Source organism: Dreissena polymorpha, chromosome 12, assembly GCF_020536995.1.
Source record: "Dreissena polymorpha isolate Duluth1 chromosome 12, UMN_Dpol_1.0, whole genome shotgun sequence".
NCBI classification, from domain to species: domain Eukaryota; kingdom Metazoa; phylum Mollusca; class Bivalvia; order Myida; family Dreissenidae; genus Dreissena; species Dreissena polymorpha.
In genome coordinates, this window is record NC_068366.1 from 69,412,797 (window position 1) to 69,430,672 (window position 17,876).

General features: G+C 35.3%; 1 protein-coding gene across 1 annotated transcript in view; it reads right to left on the reverse strand.

Moving 5' to 3' along the window:
• Positions 1-228: 228 nt before the first annotated feature.
• Positions 229-17,876, reverse strand: part of LOC127852705 (transcription initiation protein SPT3 homolog) — a 39,055-nt gene continuing 21,407 nt past the window's right edge. The window contains exons 3-10 of the mRNA XM_052386655.1: positions 16,611-16,695; positions 14,564-14,650; positions 9,684-9,783; positions 6,177-6,249; positions 1,738-1,797; positions 1,576-1,585; positions 844-966; positions 229-321 (exon numbers count right to left, since the gene is read on the reverse strand). Of these exons, the coding sequence (XP_052242615.1) occupies positions 229-321; positions 844-966; positions 1,576-1,585; positions 1,738-1,797; positions 6,177-6,249; positions 9,684-9,783; positions 14,564-14,650; positions 16,611-16,695 (631 nt within the window). The remainder of the gene's footprint in view (positions 322-843; positions 967-1,575; positions 1,586-1,737; positions 1,798-6,176; positions 6,250-9,683; positions 9,784-14,563; positions 14,651-16,610; positions 16,696-17,876) is intronic.

Genomic DNA, 17,876 nt, shown 5'->3' on the forward strand with positions numbered 1-17,876 from the left:
TTATTTTGACGGTTGGGAGTGTGCGTCGATTGTTGTTATCTCTTTAAAATTCTTTTTACTGTTATTATTGCAAACTATTGTACAAATAGTTCTTAAATCTTAATAGTGTCTAATTATTCAATGTCCAAATTGTATGGCATAAATATCTATGTGTTTTATGTAGCTTTTCCTAAGATATTCTGGCACAGCCCATGTGAATCTTACTGACCTGGGCGACTGTCTCATATGCTAGTATGACAGGACCTCCAGCGCGTACTGGTTGGGCTTCACTTCTGCCTCCAGTCCGGAGAACCCAGTCTCTAAACTTCTTTGTCTTGCGACCTGCATAAACAATAGGGTGCTTGGATTTGAGCCATGTTCTGAGAAAACTGGGCTTAATGCATGTGCATAAAGTGTCATCCCAGATTAGCCTGTGCAATCTGGAAACCTGAGCATGTGTTCCCTTTGGAAATTCTTATGCAACTCATGTGTATATATATATCCCTTCACATTACAATTTACATGTAAAATATCAAAATACTTAGTAAATATATACTTTTACTTTTATTGACTTGCGTCATGCCAATATTATAGTCACAGAAAAATGAAATTTCTGGATATTTTAAACTGGTCTATGAGCAGCGTTCAAGACAACTGGGCTAAATGCATGCAAATATAGTGTCCGCACAGGCTAATCAGGGACGACACTTTCAGTATTTATAGTATTTTTTTAATGAAAAGAAATCTCTTCTGAGCGGAAATCCAGCCTAGGCAGAAAGTGTCATCCCTGAATAGCCTGTGTGGACTGCACAGGCTAATCTGGGACACCACTTTTCTGACAGGAATTTTGTCCATTTATCCCACAGCAAAGCTCATATTACTAGGGGGTTGAATGCCCTTGTTGTACTCACTGAAGTTTGTACACCTTGCCTCTGAGAACTCAAGGTACTGCTGTGGGTCCATGCATCTTGATGTCAGCTCTGCCCTCTGTAATATACATAAGTCACACTCTTGGAAAACTGGGCTTAATGAATGTGCCTAAAGTATTGTCCAAGATTAGCCTGTGCAGTTTCCACAGGCTAATCAGGGATGACACTTTCTGCTTTTATGGCAATATAGTCTAAGCATAAGGCATTTTATCACATGCTATACCCCGTTTCCCATGTAATACAACAATTACAATAATTTTTTATATTACACATGTGTAATACAACATTTGTAAGCGTTTTCATTTGCTTAGTTTTTGTTTATTGACCAATCGCATTTTGTTATTTTGCTGAAATGACATTGCAACGTCAAATGACGTCACAAAATGTAAACAACTTTTGGGATTATCATTATGTTTGCGTAAATATTTGTTTAATTGCTCATTTTAAAGCATGTGATATAAAAGATCTGACACTCGTTGTCATATCATACCATATTTTATTAAACTTGTCATGGAAATTCGTTAGTAAGCTCGCCAAAGGCTCGCATACTAACAAAATACCTGAACTCGTTTAATAAAATATGGTATGATGACAACTCGTGCCAGATCCTATATGTACATGATTACAATGTGCATACTTTACGCACATGCATAAAGCCAATTTTTACCTGAGACTGGCTCCCATACAGATGGCAATTTAACAACACATTGTGATCAGACAAGGTAATAATGGTTACTGGTAGGCTAAGTATACCATTTGTATGTTAGCACATAGGAGTCCAGTGACAGCTAATAAGAGTAAACTATACAAAGTCTTACAGATGACTTACTAGCAGCGTTCATATTTGATTTCATCTTCTTCCTCATCTTCAAACAACGCACAAAGCTCGCCGCCTGAAGTAAGGAAAAGGTACAAATAAAGATACCCATATATGCATATAGTCAAAGTTTACAACATTTAATTAACAAGAGCGCCGCATGACGGAGCAATATACGCCCGATTCGTGTGCCATTGGAGATGATACACTGATGATTGATGTATTTGTTTTGGAAATAAGCAAAAAAAACAACAACAACTTATATAACTGATATATTCATATATGCATTGATATCAACTTGAACTAGAGCTTTGTCACTGAATGTGACTTATACCCCCATACCACTTTGACGCAGGATAAAAAGTTGTTTAAAAGTTTCGGATGAATACAATTTGAATTAGAGTCCGGACAAAGTGGCGCCGTTGAAAATGCACTAATTGACCCTATGACCTAGTTCTTGACCCGACATGACCCATATTCGAACTTGACCTAGATATCAACTAGATGCAACTACTGACCAAGTTTGGTAAAGATCGGATGATACAATTTGAATAAGAGTCCGGACAAAGTGGCGCTGTTGAAAATGGACTAATTGACCCTATGACCTAGTTTTTTACCTGGCATGACCCATATTCGAACTTGGCCTAGATATCAACTAGATGCAACTACTGACCAAGTTTGGTGAAGATAAGATTTATATACAATTGAAATTAGAGTCCGGACAAAGTAAAATGCACTAATTGACCCTTTGACCTAGTTTTTGACCCAGCATGACCCATATTCGGACTTGACCTAGATATCACTAGATGCAAACTACTGACAAGTTGGTGAAGATCGGATGAAATACAATTTGAATTAGAGTCCGGACAAAGTGGCGCCGTTGAAAATGCACTAATTGACCCTATGACCTAGTTTTTGACCCGGCATGACCCATATTCGAACTTGGCCTATATATCAACTAGATGCAACTGCTGACCAAGTTTGGTGAAGATCGGATGAATACAATTTGAAATAGAGTCCGGACAAAAGTGGGCCCCTTTGAAAATGCACTTATTGACCCTATGACCTAGTTTTGACCCGGCATGACCCATATTCGAACTTGGCCTAGATATCAACCGAATGCAACTGCTGACCAGTTTGGTGAGATCGGATGAATACAATTTGAATAGAGTCCGGACAAAGTGATGCCTTCCGCCCGCCGCCCCGCCGCGCCGCCCCCGCCCGCCAAGGGGTTTCACATAATACGTCCCGTATTTTATACGGGCGTATAAAAACCAAGCAGATTTTATAACACAACCAAATTATATACAAGACTTGTATGCCTTACATATCTCCAATGACTATTGTTTTAAGCAACTATTTTTTCTAGACATGTTAATGCTGTCTTCTTTAAATATATAAATGTAAAGTTTTCTAATATGTTTATATATAAAGGTCAGTTATTGGAACACAATTGGCCAGTACGTACTATATCAAGTCATCAATTCCTGCTGGTCAGATAAGTTATGAGTTGGCTCAAATAAAGTTATAAGGTTATATCCTTAAAGATGCACAAATCTTAGGTTAGATCAAAGCCATACATTTTCTGTGGCTCACTATAAATCGATTAGGTCAGAGCACTGACATCTATGAACCGAGCGCAGCCGGTTTCGAGAATTATTTTTACTATGCCCGTGACGTCATTTACATTGTCAAAACGAAAGTGCAGTTTCTTTGTGTACTAAACCTATTTTTTGTTGGTTCGGAAAATTGTTCGCAATTTGTATCGATGTGGCAGGAGTTCTGGAACTGAATTTACATTCTCAACCGGAAAAACAGCACTTGCTCGGTCAGTCAAGTATTTAACAAACTTTATTAGCCCAACTGTCAACTTCACTTGCAAATTCGAGCAGTCGAGTGGATTTTTCAAGACCTGACAAGGAATATTTAAAATACATTCACTGAAGCTGAGTTCATTCTGCCACCTTATTAGCTAATGGCTACAAATTACCAGTGTGAAACATTGACCTTTTCCAAGTACAATTTGATTTACCGTATTTTACCACGTATAGTGCGCAGTTTTTTTACCATCAAAGTTCAAATAAAAAAATTGGTGCGCATCATACATTGATACATCTCTTTCCTGATTGCAAAATTTGAAAAATCCATTTCGCAATCGCATATCTTCATAATAGCCGCCATTTTTTCTATTGCAGAAAACTACACCCTATAATGTTATAGCTGAAGGGGCCGTTGTCGAACCAACAAATAGGGTGTAAGGGTAGCTAGGAACGGGGTAGTAGTAGTTTGGGACAAAAATTAAAATATGAAAAATTGTCTTTGTTGGTGTTTTCACACTTCTTCATTAACCACAGTTTTAGGGGCTGTTGTCAACATAAAATGAAAGCAGATAAAGTTCATTGTGAAGGAGTTGTGTTTCGCAGGTAAAGGTAGGTGTGAACGGGATCTTTTTGCACTTTGTAATTGACAGCTTTCATCGAGAAATATCTGCTATAACTTGATGAGTAATTATTTATTTAAGACGCTAATTAACCATGGTTCAAACAGAGATCTCAAACCTAAATTCAAGCACTTTTCAAGTACATTTTAAGGCCAAATTTTTATTTTCAAGGCCAAGAACCATACGTTAGTTTCCTTTAAAAAATGCATTTGTAAGACTTGACTTCGGTACCAGAACCGAACATGGATATCCATTTGCTTGGATTGGTCTTTCTTGTTTAAACTTTCATCAAAAGACACTGAGTACGGTCCACTTACAGTATAAAACTATCAAGTAAAGTTTTGAAATGTTCAGCTAACCCCAAAACGGCCACATATGCTGTCCTGTGGTCTCCGCAAGAAAATTTCTTTGCTTTGCTATGGTACTGTCATGGAACATAACCTGAAATAACTTTGTAATGTGTTTATTGAAATTGAAGGATTGATATGTGCAAACGGTATGCAATACCCTCAATACTTCCACTTTCAACATATAATTTTTTGTAATGAATTTGTCTATGCATGTCTGCGAGTTTGATACTGCTGCTGATGGTTGCGAAGGTCCTGGAATTTGAATATCTTTTATCTGAACACTCTCTGTGGCTGTGCCTTCCTGGTTCAACACAGATGGGCTGTTATTGTTTATATCTGTTTTAGATTTAACAGTGTTAACAATAGTACCTTCCCGTTTCACAAAAAAAAACACATTGCAGGAACCCTGTTTGCTTCTCAATTTCATGTTTTCTTTGTGGGTTTCCCCTTTATCGAGACTTTTCAAAGCGCTTTCACATCACCCATCCCCCCCCCCCCCCCCCCCCCCCCCCCCCCCCCCCCCCGACATCAATGGTCATCATATAGACCCGACAATGTGCTTTTCGAATTTTTTTTTTCTGTACCCAGGAATATTCAGTTAAACACCCTGGTTTGAAACAACACTTCCCCATCACTGGGTTTTCACTCGCGAAAATTGATAACAATGGAGAACCTCGGACGTAGCACACATAATTCAAAGCGCTTTCCCCCATCCCCCTGACATCAATGGTCATCATATAGACCCGACAATGTGCTTTTCGAAGTTAATTTATTTCTGTACCCAGGAATATTCAGTTAAACACCCTGGTTTGAAACAACACTTCCCAATCACTGCGTTTTCACTCGCGAAAATTGATAACAATGGAGAACCTCTGACGTAGTACACATAACGTTTCGTACTCAATAGTGTACGAAACTTATATTTCATACTCAACTTTTTGCGCGAAGGAATTTATGATAAAATTTTCGTAATATTACCCTTATGAACGATTTAAGTTTATAAATAAAGCGATGAAAAAAGTAATTTTGAGCAGAAATAAACATTTTAAAAGGCTTTTTTTACATGAAATAAGCACTTTTCAAGCACTTTTTCAAGGCCAACCTTTGTTCAAGTGCTTTTCAAGCCTAGGACTCGTTTTCAAGCACTTTTCAAGCCCTGTGCGAACCCTGTTAACATTTGAGACCCTAATTGACACTTGAGAACATTAAAATATGCAATCGCACTTCGGTGTATAAATATTAAGCGTTCAAAAGTGTTGTATTAAACGTTCACAGCGACGACGACACCGATAACAAAGAATTCAAAAGTTTTGACGCATCAGACTTCAACGGATTATAGACAACTTCCAGACCATCAGGATGACGATAACAGCCCCATGTTCTCGAGAGAATAATCTTAAATATTGTTTAAAATATATTGCTAACCCACGCTCCTGATCGTATAAACACTCCCTTCTTTAAAACAAAAAATACAGCGCTCGAAAAACTCGGATCAAATGATTGCGCAATATAAAAATCGCAACGATTTTCAGTCCGATTTTCAGGTTTTTTGGTCTTGAATTCTTTTTTTTTCCATTTTGGCTTTTAAAAAATCGCATGCACATTATACAAGGGGGCGCGCTATACGTGGTAAAATACTGTTATTAGTTTTGGTCCACCAACCTGTCTGATCAATGGATGAAAGAAACTCATAACACGTCTTTCTACGTCTTCCAGTAGTTGCAGGCTTGATGTCTGAAAATCAAAGAGTCAGGGTCACATATGAAACACATTAACTGCCCAAACAGTTTGTGTGTGTAGGAATATGGTAGGTTCGTTAACATGACATCCAAAAAGCATACACGATGTTAACAACAATCTGGTAACCAAAGGAACATTATTTTTTTAACGTTTCTTAATTGCTAAGATTCAAAACATTTTTAAACTAGTGAATATTGCTTCAAAAAGTTGGTATTTTCTCCTCAAAATCAGTGGAAAATCGTTCCGAAATAATCACTGAACCATATCTTACGTTAACATTTTCCCTAAGCCAAGTTGTGAATACAGGTTTGAAGCCCTGAGTGGTTTACAGGATTCAATAATCTCTATCAAATTTACATAAATTGGACATCAGTAGCTTTCTTCTCTATTTCAACCCAATTTTGTCTGACATACCAAGGGAGACAACTACAATAATTACGATAGTTGAATCATATAGCATTGTAAGAGTTATTTCCCTTTCAACACACTAACAATATTTTTCTTACGCACCTGCATTCAGAAAATTCAACAGTTGCCTCCTATAGCTATTTAACAGCATTAAAAGAAAAAGGGCACTGACAAAACTGAATCTGTTACATCTTCTCTAGCAGATCTGGATACAATACTGGCCATTCCCCACTTAAATGATATTTGTTAAAAAATAGTAATACTTAACATTTACAATGCTCTAAAATATCCATTATATGCATCTTTTGACCATTTGAAAACCTGAAAATTATAAAGCGCTGTAAAGCTAAACAATTGAATAATTTGGAAAGTCCTGTTGTTGTCATTATATTTTGGGAAACTATGAGGATTGCTTATATTAGTAAAAAATACATCCGGTCATAGCATGAGCACGGATGTCAAGTGGTCTAAGTGGAAGACTTTTACTCCAGGACTCCAGGGGTCCATGGTTCGAGCCCAGTTGAGGGTTACATTTTTTCCTTTTTTTCAAATTGTATTCTTGTTTTTTTTTAATGGCTATTTTTAGGTCCAATGTTTGAATTTATCAATATAAGCATTTAATGACAAGCTTTAATACATGCCAAAATCTGTGAAAAGGCCCCTTACACCCTCAACTAATACAACTATGAAGTACAAATCACCACGGATAAGCATACTGCACCCATTGTATAAACAGTTAAACCGGCGGTTAACCACATAACGGCGGTTAAAAGACGGTAACTTGTTGGTTACTGGTCAGTTAGCGTTTGTATAACTTTGGTTAGTTATACCGATTGGCTAAAACCCAGTTTAAACATACCCTGCTTCCCTAGGTGGGTAATTACAAGTAACCAAGAGGTAACTTACACAAAATGGCCGTGGCGCGTGACATTATAAAAGCTAACCATCGACGACCTTCACAATTTCGATGAGTAAACAACACATTGCAGCCACTTTATTTGACTTAATTTACAGGGCAATACGCTTTCCGACTTCGGGCGACGAATTTGAGGACGTACAGAAGGTGTTTTTTATATTCTGTTATGGGTATGCTGTGTGAAAAATCGATGCATCAATGGCGCCCATGTTAAAATCATTTCTCCGAGAACAGGGAAAGACAAAAGTACAAATAAAAACCAAAACACGTTCGAACTAGTATCTTACCTTTAATAATCCTTTAAAATCCATAAATAATCCATTTAACTCAATAATTGAAGGTTTTGCATCTAGGGACATTAAATAATAATTATTTTAGCATAGTTAAATAAAGACCCTTATGCCATCCATGATCCTATCACTCACTAGATCTATATTCAAATGAATTTATAGACTCGATGAACTTTCTTCTTCGTCACACGCTACGTCATGTACTCTACATTACTGCTGTTAATGAACCGGAGCAATTTATCTAATAATAGCCGTTGGTGAACTCGGTTGCATTTGCAGATTTCTGCATACAAACATATGTTTAAACTTGCACAATGTTTTATTTGTCTATCGTAAATGCCCTTATTGTACAAGAAAATAATTTAATATATAATTACACAACAGATAAATGAGTGGATAATAACCATGTACAAAATGGGACATTCCGAATTCCAGTGTGGTGCTATTTTTACCATCTTATACTTTACACATCTCTATGCCTAACGGGAATTAAATCTGAAAGCAAATATTGCAGATTATTACCGATTTGTGCGATATTTGTATGGCTTGTTGTACATTCTAAAATGTCAAAAGTATATGCACGGATAATAAACAATGCACATTGCACGAAATAAAGAAAATGTGATAAATTGAGAATTCAAATATGTCGATATACAGTAGATGTACATGTGAAATAAGTCGCGTTTATAATAAATCGTCAAAAAGACTCGCACTTTTATCAATTTCAATATGCAAGATTTGACTATAGACAGAGTGATTTTCGGTTAAGTTAATTTTAAGTTAATTATATACTCGGCGTTGTGCTTTGAATGTGTAAATATCGTTATTTGGCTAAAGGTATTATTGTAAAACGCAGTCATGAAAACGGGCTATAAGCTAAATGAGAAGAATAGGCTAGCATGTAACGACAACCATGTATTTGTTACATCACTTAAAACAATAAGAACAGTAGGCGTCTTTGCAAGCACTCTCTCGCAGTTGAAAGCACCAGGGATTCCACTAAATGATGCAAATCCCGACATCATCATACATTTTTTCCCTGGTCATATGTTCGTTAACACTTTAACTAATTTGATGAACTCATAGTAAAAATGTACACTTTATTTTATTGTGAATTCATTTGTAAATGAATTTGATAAAAAAAATACATGTCGCTGTTTATGTTGTGTGTTAACGAAATCAAAGCGTGACACTTCGCGCGAAAATTACGTCATTTGAAAATGCATTGTGGGAATGTTTTGGTTAAATTTACTGGTGGTTAAATTCAACTTTGCGCGGTAAGGTTACTTTGCGGTATATCGTGTTTATACAATCGAGTTACCTTGAAGGTTACTAAACCTGAATAACCGCAAACTTACCAAGGTTTGAAAGTTACAGAGCGGTAACTTTAACCAGCGTTTATACAATCGGGTGCAGGTCTATGTATGTTTATACAATCGGGTGCAGGTCTATGAATGTTAATACAATCGGGTGCAGGTCTATGTATGTTTATACAATCGGGTGCAGGTCTATGTATGTTTATACAATCGGATGCAGGTCTATGTATGTTGAGCTCAACAATGAACCTTCTTCTGGGAAAGCTGGCCTTTATGCACGTGCGTAGTCCGCAAAAGCTTATTACAGATAAAACATTCTGCCTTCACTAGATTTTTGATTGTTTTTAGAGAGACCTCCTTTAAACAAAAAAAGTAGATAAAAGCGGATAGTGTCGTACACAATGAATGTGTGCATACTGCACAGGCTAAACTGGGACAACACTTTACGCACATGCATTAAGCCCAGTTTTTCCAGAACGCTGCTACAGTAGTGTTCACCTGTTTCTGTGGCGTCCTCCTCATCAAGGCTACTGGCCTTGTGCAGTTGTGCTTTCTTGTCCTTCAGGTGCATGTAGCGCAGCAGACGGCGTAACTTCACCTGAAAAAAAGTAGGTCAGTTTTCATCCAAATAAGCATAATTTGAATACTGTGAAATCACTAACATTTGCGCAAGAGAACACATTTCGCGCAACTTCGATTGTGAACATATTTGCACATTGTTGATTGGCGTAGCGTCTATTTTGAAAAAAAAAAACAAAGTAAAAAAAAAAAAAGTTACCAATGTTACATCCGATTTAGCAAACGCTGTGGATTGACCAATTTTACAGCTTGTTTATTGTAATACACACAAACACATGTGTTTGCTGAATTAGGCGCTTAATTGCTAGAGGTCTATGTCAAATAGGAGTCGCATAATTACATATAGACACAGATAATTCTTTATCACATCCGGTGATCATATTTTTGTTCTTTGAACATCGTCTTAAAATTTCGTAATTCCACCTCCGGCATGCATATTCTCTACTCAATATGTAAACTTGTGAGAACAAACGGTCAACACTTCAAAATGTTTTCAGTGGTTCTGTAAGAAGTCTGTAAGAAAATTAAATGCCTTTGCTGTCCATACAGTATACTTTTTGTCATACATGTCAGCATTTCTTTTTTAACCGACATCTAGCAGAAAAATAGATTACAATTACAAAAACGTGCAATCAATTGTAACAAAAATTGTATTGCTTATTATGAAAAAATATTTGGCTACTCATACTTATTGTGTGAAAATTCAAAACCCATGGCTGTCATATTTGAAATGCACCACAATCTACAGGTACTCTACAACTTTACTAGAGAATCACTAATTTTTGTGGAGCTATGATTTTCACACTTTTTCGCGCTTATGCCCTTGTTCAAATTTATAACCACTGTAAATATTAATTCATATTACCATTTGTTAAGTTCTCTTCACATATTCGTCATTCCATGTACAGAGTTCATAACGTATTTTACTACGTATATTGTTATTATTTGTATTATCCTGATGAAGGCGTAAGCCGAAACGTTGATAAAAAAGGAAAGAAAAATATGTGTTTTTGTTGGATTTATCATACTACGTATATTGGGCACCCATGTATAACGTGCATGCTATTTTTTAAAGCTAAGATGGGGGGAAAAAAAGGATTCAAGACCCAAAAACCTGAAATTGTTTCAATGTACTTCATCTATCTTAATATTGTTGCGTTTGCTATACTGTTCAATATCGTTGAACCTGAAATCGTTTGCAGTTTCCTTAGCTTTGATGGTCCGTTTCAACATTTCATTTTCATCCTCTTTATCTTTCAGTCTCTGGCACATTTCTTCTATCTGCTTCAACAGTTTGCTGTTCGTTTCCGCCTTCTAAAAAATTTCGCTCTCAAGAATTTCCACTCTTTAGTAAGGGTATCACGTTTAAACGTTTAAACGATGGCGTTTCGTGTTTTGCTCAAAAACGTTTACAAAAACAGTAAACGTTTAAACAACAGTCAATGTCAACAGAATCCATTTTAGTTCATTTTATTACGATGTTGCAAAACTCATTAAAAGCTGTATCACGTGCGCCAGATGGCCCTTATTCACAGTACCGTAACAATACACCTGTACGACCTAGACGTCTTGAATATTTAACCCGCATCGGCACGAAGTGCTCGGGAAAAGTTTCCCACTATTTCTTGCATGATCATGCCCCTAATCGTCTTGAACATTCAACGCGAGTCAGCATGAAGTGCATGAGGAAAATTTCCCGCCGTTTATTCATCGGCATTCATTTTTAATTTAATGAACAGATACTCGTTTTGATGTACATCTTATTAAGTAAAACAATTAAAAAAATTACTCTTATTGAAGAAATGTGGGTTAAATATTAATTCATCTTTGTTACAAAATATAACGGCATGTAAGTAGAAAACGCGTAACCCAATGGTTAGACAACGACGAGAACAGTTGGTTTTAATATGACGTCATTGTGCGAATGGGTTATGAACTAAATATAACTTCCGGAAATAATCACTACTTTCAGTTTGGAAATGTGATGGCACTGATGCTTTTAAAACGGATGTATGGATACCGTTTAAACGGTATCGTTTCGTTTATTTCATTTCGTTTAAACGTTTAGAAAAATCTGTAAACGTGATACCCTTACTCTTAAGGTTATTAAGCCTAAGAGCTCATTTTTCAATTGGCCAACGATATTTTTTATCATGGTTTTTAGTTCTGTGCTGTCTTTCATAAGAACAATAATGTTTATTTCTTTTAGTTCTTTCATCACAATGTCTTCCGTTTGATTAAATTCCTGCTCTTTTGATTTTTGCTTTTTCTTTGATTGTTTCACTTGTGTTTCATCGTTCAAACTTGTATCTGTTTCACTAACGCTACTCAAACTTCCTACAAATCTGCGTTTATCACCTGCTTTTGGATACGGCTTAGGGTTAAGTTTAACATCACATTATTCTCCCTTTTTATAATTTGCTTTGTCATTCCTGTCTGCAAGTATTTTCTCTAAACTTCTATATAATTGACTTATTGCTGTCTATTTCTTTTTGAGCAGTATACTTTTAAATTTTCATCATGTGGACAGCTTAGGTATTGTTTGTTACGTGCGGCATCAATTATACACGGGAAAAAATGGCGGCACCCATTACACATTTATGAAAAGTTTATCATGTTTATTAATTTAGTATTAAGTTTTAATATGCGTTCATATAGCTAACAAACTGTTACCGTTTCTCACTGATTTAAAAAATCCATTTTCCAATATTATTTGAAGTTTATTTTAATTGTTTAACTGATTTTATCACTCATCACTTTTCTCGTGCCTTCGACATAAAGGGAGACCACTAGTACACTAGTAGCATAATTCAATGTGTTATCGCCAGAAAATAAACAAAAAAGAGGTTGTTAAGTTGTAGATTGTGATATTTCAAATATTTTACTTTCTGATAAATTAAGCAAGCAGACCATGTTTGAACATGAGAATTCTGTGTTCTCTGCAGTTAAAATTTGAATTATTCTCAAATCTGGTAATTCCTTTTGTAAGGTCTGCGCTACTGAACTTTTGCAAGACACATATATGTGAAGTGGAATAGCTGTTGTTCCAAATAGACATTATTATCTAGCATAGTTTGGTAGATAGTTGAAATTAAAAATGTGATTTTAATTTCATTTGTTGCAGACATCACTTGGATGAATAATTTTGCTGTTATAACACGTCTTGATTATTCAATATATTACATGTATCCAATTGATGTCACATAACATGCAAAATCCTTGATTGTTAAGATGTTTTTAAATGTCTATTAAACATGATATTAGATACAATTCTGATATTAAAGGGGTTAATCGGTGCTACATAGCAGCGTTTACTTTTGATTTTTAAGTTCTAAGTATGAATTCAAATACAGGAATGTCATATTTGACTGGGTGGCAAATGCAAGTATTTTATTCTGTCCATATATTATTCTTCAATGATAAATATATAATAAACCAGAAATCACAGAGGTTTTTAAGTTTAGTATTTGCTTTATTAAGATTTGAGCATACTTAATAAATTTTCCAATTTTGATGAAAACAACGCTAATTTTCCCAATTTGACCGGTAGCGGCACCAGTGCCAAAGTGGTGAGGAAAAACGCTGTTGTAGAGGACCAAAATTTCAACGATGCATTCCAAATATTAAACCTCTGAGCCTTGTAGTTTCAGAGCAGCAGATTTATGAAGTTTTCATTTATTAAACCCCTATTTTGGCTAGTGACCTATTTCATTAACAGACCTCAATGATTGGAATAAATTCATAGGAACATTGAAGCAACATTTCTATGAAGTTTCATCAAATTCTGCTCACCAGTTAAGGGGATGTCTTTGTAGATAAAGTTTACCGACAGACAGATGCATCGAAGAATGGACGAGAGACATAACAGTAACCCAAAAGCTCACCATGAGCCTGTTGACAAAACAAGATGTGTTTGTGAAACACAATGTCCCCCTATATGATGTTTGACCTTGAAGGATGACCTTGACCTTGTGAAGGATGACCTTGACCTTTCACCACTCAAAATGTGCAGCTCCATGAGATACACATGCATGCCAAATATCAAGTTGCTATCTTCAATATTGCAAAAGTATTTATAAAATAAGCGATTTGGGCCACATATATTTGACCTCTGACCTTAAAGGATGACCTTGACCTTTCACCACTCAAAATGTGCAGCTTCATGAGATACACATGCATGCCAAATATCAAGTTGCTATCTTAAATATTGCAAAAGTATTCATAAAATGAGCGATTTTGGCCACATATATTTGACCTCTGACCTTGAAGGATGACCTTGACCTTGAACTTTCACCACTCAAAATGTGCAGCTTCATGAGATACACATGCATGCCAAATATGAAGTTGCTATCTTCAATATAACAAAAGTTATTGCAAAATGTTAAAGTTGGCGCAAACAGACCAACAGACCAACAGACAGACCAACAGACCAACAGACAGGGCAAAAACAATATGTCCCCCACTAATATAGTGGGGGACATAAAAATGAACCTAGCTCCAGGAAAAAGGAGTTTTATGCATGTGCCTAAAGTATCGTCCTAGATTAGCCTGTGCTGTCTTCACAGGCTATTCAGTGAGAACACATTGGCCTAGACTGGTTTTTCATTTACAAGAGATTTCCATTAAACAAAGAATGCCGTAAAAGTGGAAAGTGTAGTCCCAGATTTATGATTAGCCTGTGTGAATGAACAGGCTAATCTGGGACAACACTTTTCACACCTGCATTAGAACCCGTTTTCCCAGAACGAGGCTAAAGAAGTTTCAGTGAACTAAACATGTTAAACAGATGTGTAAGGTACCTTGTCTTTCCTCATGAGGAACAGGAAGTCCTCCAGACCCAGTGTCTTGGTCCCGCGCAGGGACGCCACCTCTAGGGCTCGGTGCAGCTGGAACAGGCAGAAAACCATGTACCAGATTGAACATGTACAGCAAAAAGTCTAAATCAAAATTTGTGAACCATGCGCAGGGCCTTTTTGGGCTGATTATATAGCATTCATTGGGTCACATTACCCATGACTACAAGTATCTTTATTCCCAACTCATTCAGTCCCTCAATTCTTAAATTATTTACTTTTTGATGCATAGTAATAGTGATGATTACTGGTCATGTACGTAATTCCGGCCTGTACGTAAAAAATCGGCCACCTATGTAAAATCATTTTCATGATCTTCACGCACATATTTTGTTTTTATTTAGAAAAATCAACATGAAAACCATCCCTACTCTCAATATTTTGCAAATGTAAGAACCACATCACTGAAAACTTTTGTGTTAAAATGTCACAAATATAGCGGGAAATATTTGGCTCGTGGGGAAAGTGATGTCATCATTTGTTTCAACAATTATATTCATATAAGAAACAAATATATTTGATAAAATTATTTTTATTTTATCTAATAAACTTTAATTAAAGTTTTACCAATTAATTGTACAAAAAATTATATTCAAAACATAAAAATCAGAACCTAAATATATTTTTAAATATATGAATTACCTCCCTTTAAAAGAATATTACTAGATTACATGTTTTAATATTATATATAAGCGTTTACTAATAATCAACACTGAAGTCAACTTTTCAAACAAAATGTGTTTACTTTTTTAGCTATGTTTGAAAAAAATTATTAAACACATTAAAAAGAAATGTTTTTTTAATGAATTAGCAGTTTCCCATTGTTTATATTTATTAAAATAGGTAGGGGGAGTAACTGGTATAATAATTTCGCATTTATTTTAAATTTCAAGTCAAAAATTTTAATAGTATAAACATTGATTAATACTCTGAATTTGAGGACATTTGTCAAAAGATAATGCTTTGTAATTTTATCTGCAGATCAAACTGAAAAGTGGCCGATTTTTTAGGTACATTTAACCTACGAAAATGGATAGTTTACATGTCATCATTTTCTGTTCATTAAGTAACATTCACCGATCTAATTCTATTTAAATTTTCATGCTAGGTTAGTTTTGAACCCAGGATTATATATGTGAAGTTTAGTTTCAACCAGTTGCCTAACACTAAAGATTTTTCTTAAATAGTCCCAAAAGTGGCCGGAATTACGTACATGACCAGTAGTCAAGAAATAAAGAGTTTCAAAGTTGTATTGGGAATGGTGCCGAAAGTTGGAACTTACTGTTTTAAGTCAGTTTTATCCCAAATAGTTCAAAATTCATATTTAAAAATATTTTTTCCCAAGTGACGCTTTAATTGCAAATTTCACCAGTTTAGGTTAGATTCTCAAAATTATGAAAAAAGCCCTAATGTGATTCACAAGATGTCAGATTGGAATCAGTATATAGTTAACAGCAACTACTCTTGAGTGCATTCCATACTGATCACCTTTTTGACAAGCTATTTCGAAACACTTGGCATTGTCAGCACAATATGGTCCTGAAACAGATGACCCTTTTATTGAATTGTGACTTAGTCAAAAAGCTATGGTAACATACAGGACACATTGCATGGTAGTGTGAAAGAAAAATCTGAAGTAATATCTAAATCTTTACAGCCATTTTCAGTTAATGGAATGGAAATAAAAAACAAGAATAGAAATAGGACAACAAGATAATATTAGGTACTCAAACATACTTAACATACTTTAGTTAAGTGAGATATTTTCTATTTGGAACAATGATTGTCTGATTTGTTAACAAATGCATTCGACTTGTGGACACAAATACCACAGACCCAAATCTTAGATATGTGAACATTTTTAAGAACTTTCTGCTATTCTGAACCTAACATGGAAACCCCACTTGCTCGATTTTCTGTAAACCTCCAAAAAGATGTGGAGCTATTGTTTACCAAGCATGCTCTTATATATAAGGAATGTAAGCCTTGTTACCACGGTGATGATCTGCTGGTGTGTGATCTCCTCCACAAGCACGGCTGACTCGTGCAGTGGCTTGTTACAGTCCCCCATGCCGTGCCTGCAAATTAACAGAGAAAGAGATGAATGCTAGATGACCTCATTAGGTGTTTATGGAATGATTTATGCATGAAATCATAATAAGATTCAACTAAATGATTACATATTTGAACTTTTATTTACTTCTTAATATCTCAGTTACATACTTGAAATAAAAAGAAATTGTAGCAAGCAGTATAATTTATGTTTTGACAAAATGCCTTATTTTTGGTTAACCAACAATTCCAACCTTCTAAATGAGTCTATATCAAAACAAAGGTCAATATCAAGGTCATTGAGGTGATGTGATATGGGTGTGTTGATAGTGTTCAATGGCATCATCCATTCAAATATTGAAGTATAAAATAGAAGAAATAGATCTCCAAATTTGCTGCCTGTGAATTAATTAACACACAGAAAGTAGAAATATGATCTTGTTCTCATAAAATTATTGGTAATAAGGTAAATTCTGTTAAATATCAATATAAATGAAAATAATGAAAATGAAGCTAAAAACTTAATATCAATATAATGAAAATAATGAAAATAAAGCTAACTTCTTGAAACAAAATTGTGGATCATATCAATTTCTAATTAAATGTGTCGTTCATAAGCAACATAAAACCATGTCTTTCATATCAAAAACAAATATAAAGCTACAGAGAAGACCAATAAATACTTGACTATTCTATAGAATAATCATACAAATGAAATATTAGGTGTGTGAAAATGTGGTGAAAACAGGCTTTGGTTTTATTTTATCAATTTCAAGAAGGGTTCCCGCTATTGATTGCCATTGCTGCCAATGGCGACCAAATCACAAAAATGGCGAAAGTTTTTCAAAATTGGCAATTTTTCAACTGGCAATGTTTTTGCAGGGAATATGTTTTTGACAAAAGCAGCTCTATTGTAATAAATTCTTTGCAACAGTTTAAGTTTCAATGCAAAATAACAAAACAAATAGAATACAAGAGCATCTTGGGGCATGTAGATTACATTAATTCAAAAACCAGGCTGACCTTCGAACTGAAAGTAGTGGAACATTATTTCTTGATTTAACCCTTCACCCCTTAGATACGTATTTTTACTTATTTGTAGTCCCTTAGATTGCTAGATTCAAGTTTTAAAGGCATCATTCAAGGGCATAACCTTTAGATACTGATGAGCAGCAAACAGCATAAAGCCTGAACAGACTGCAAGTTA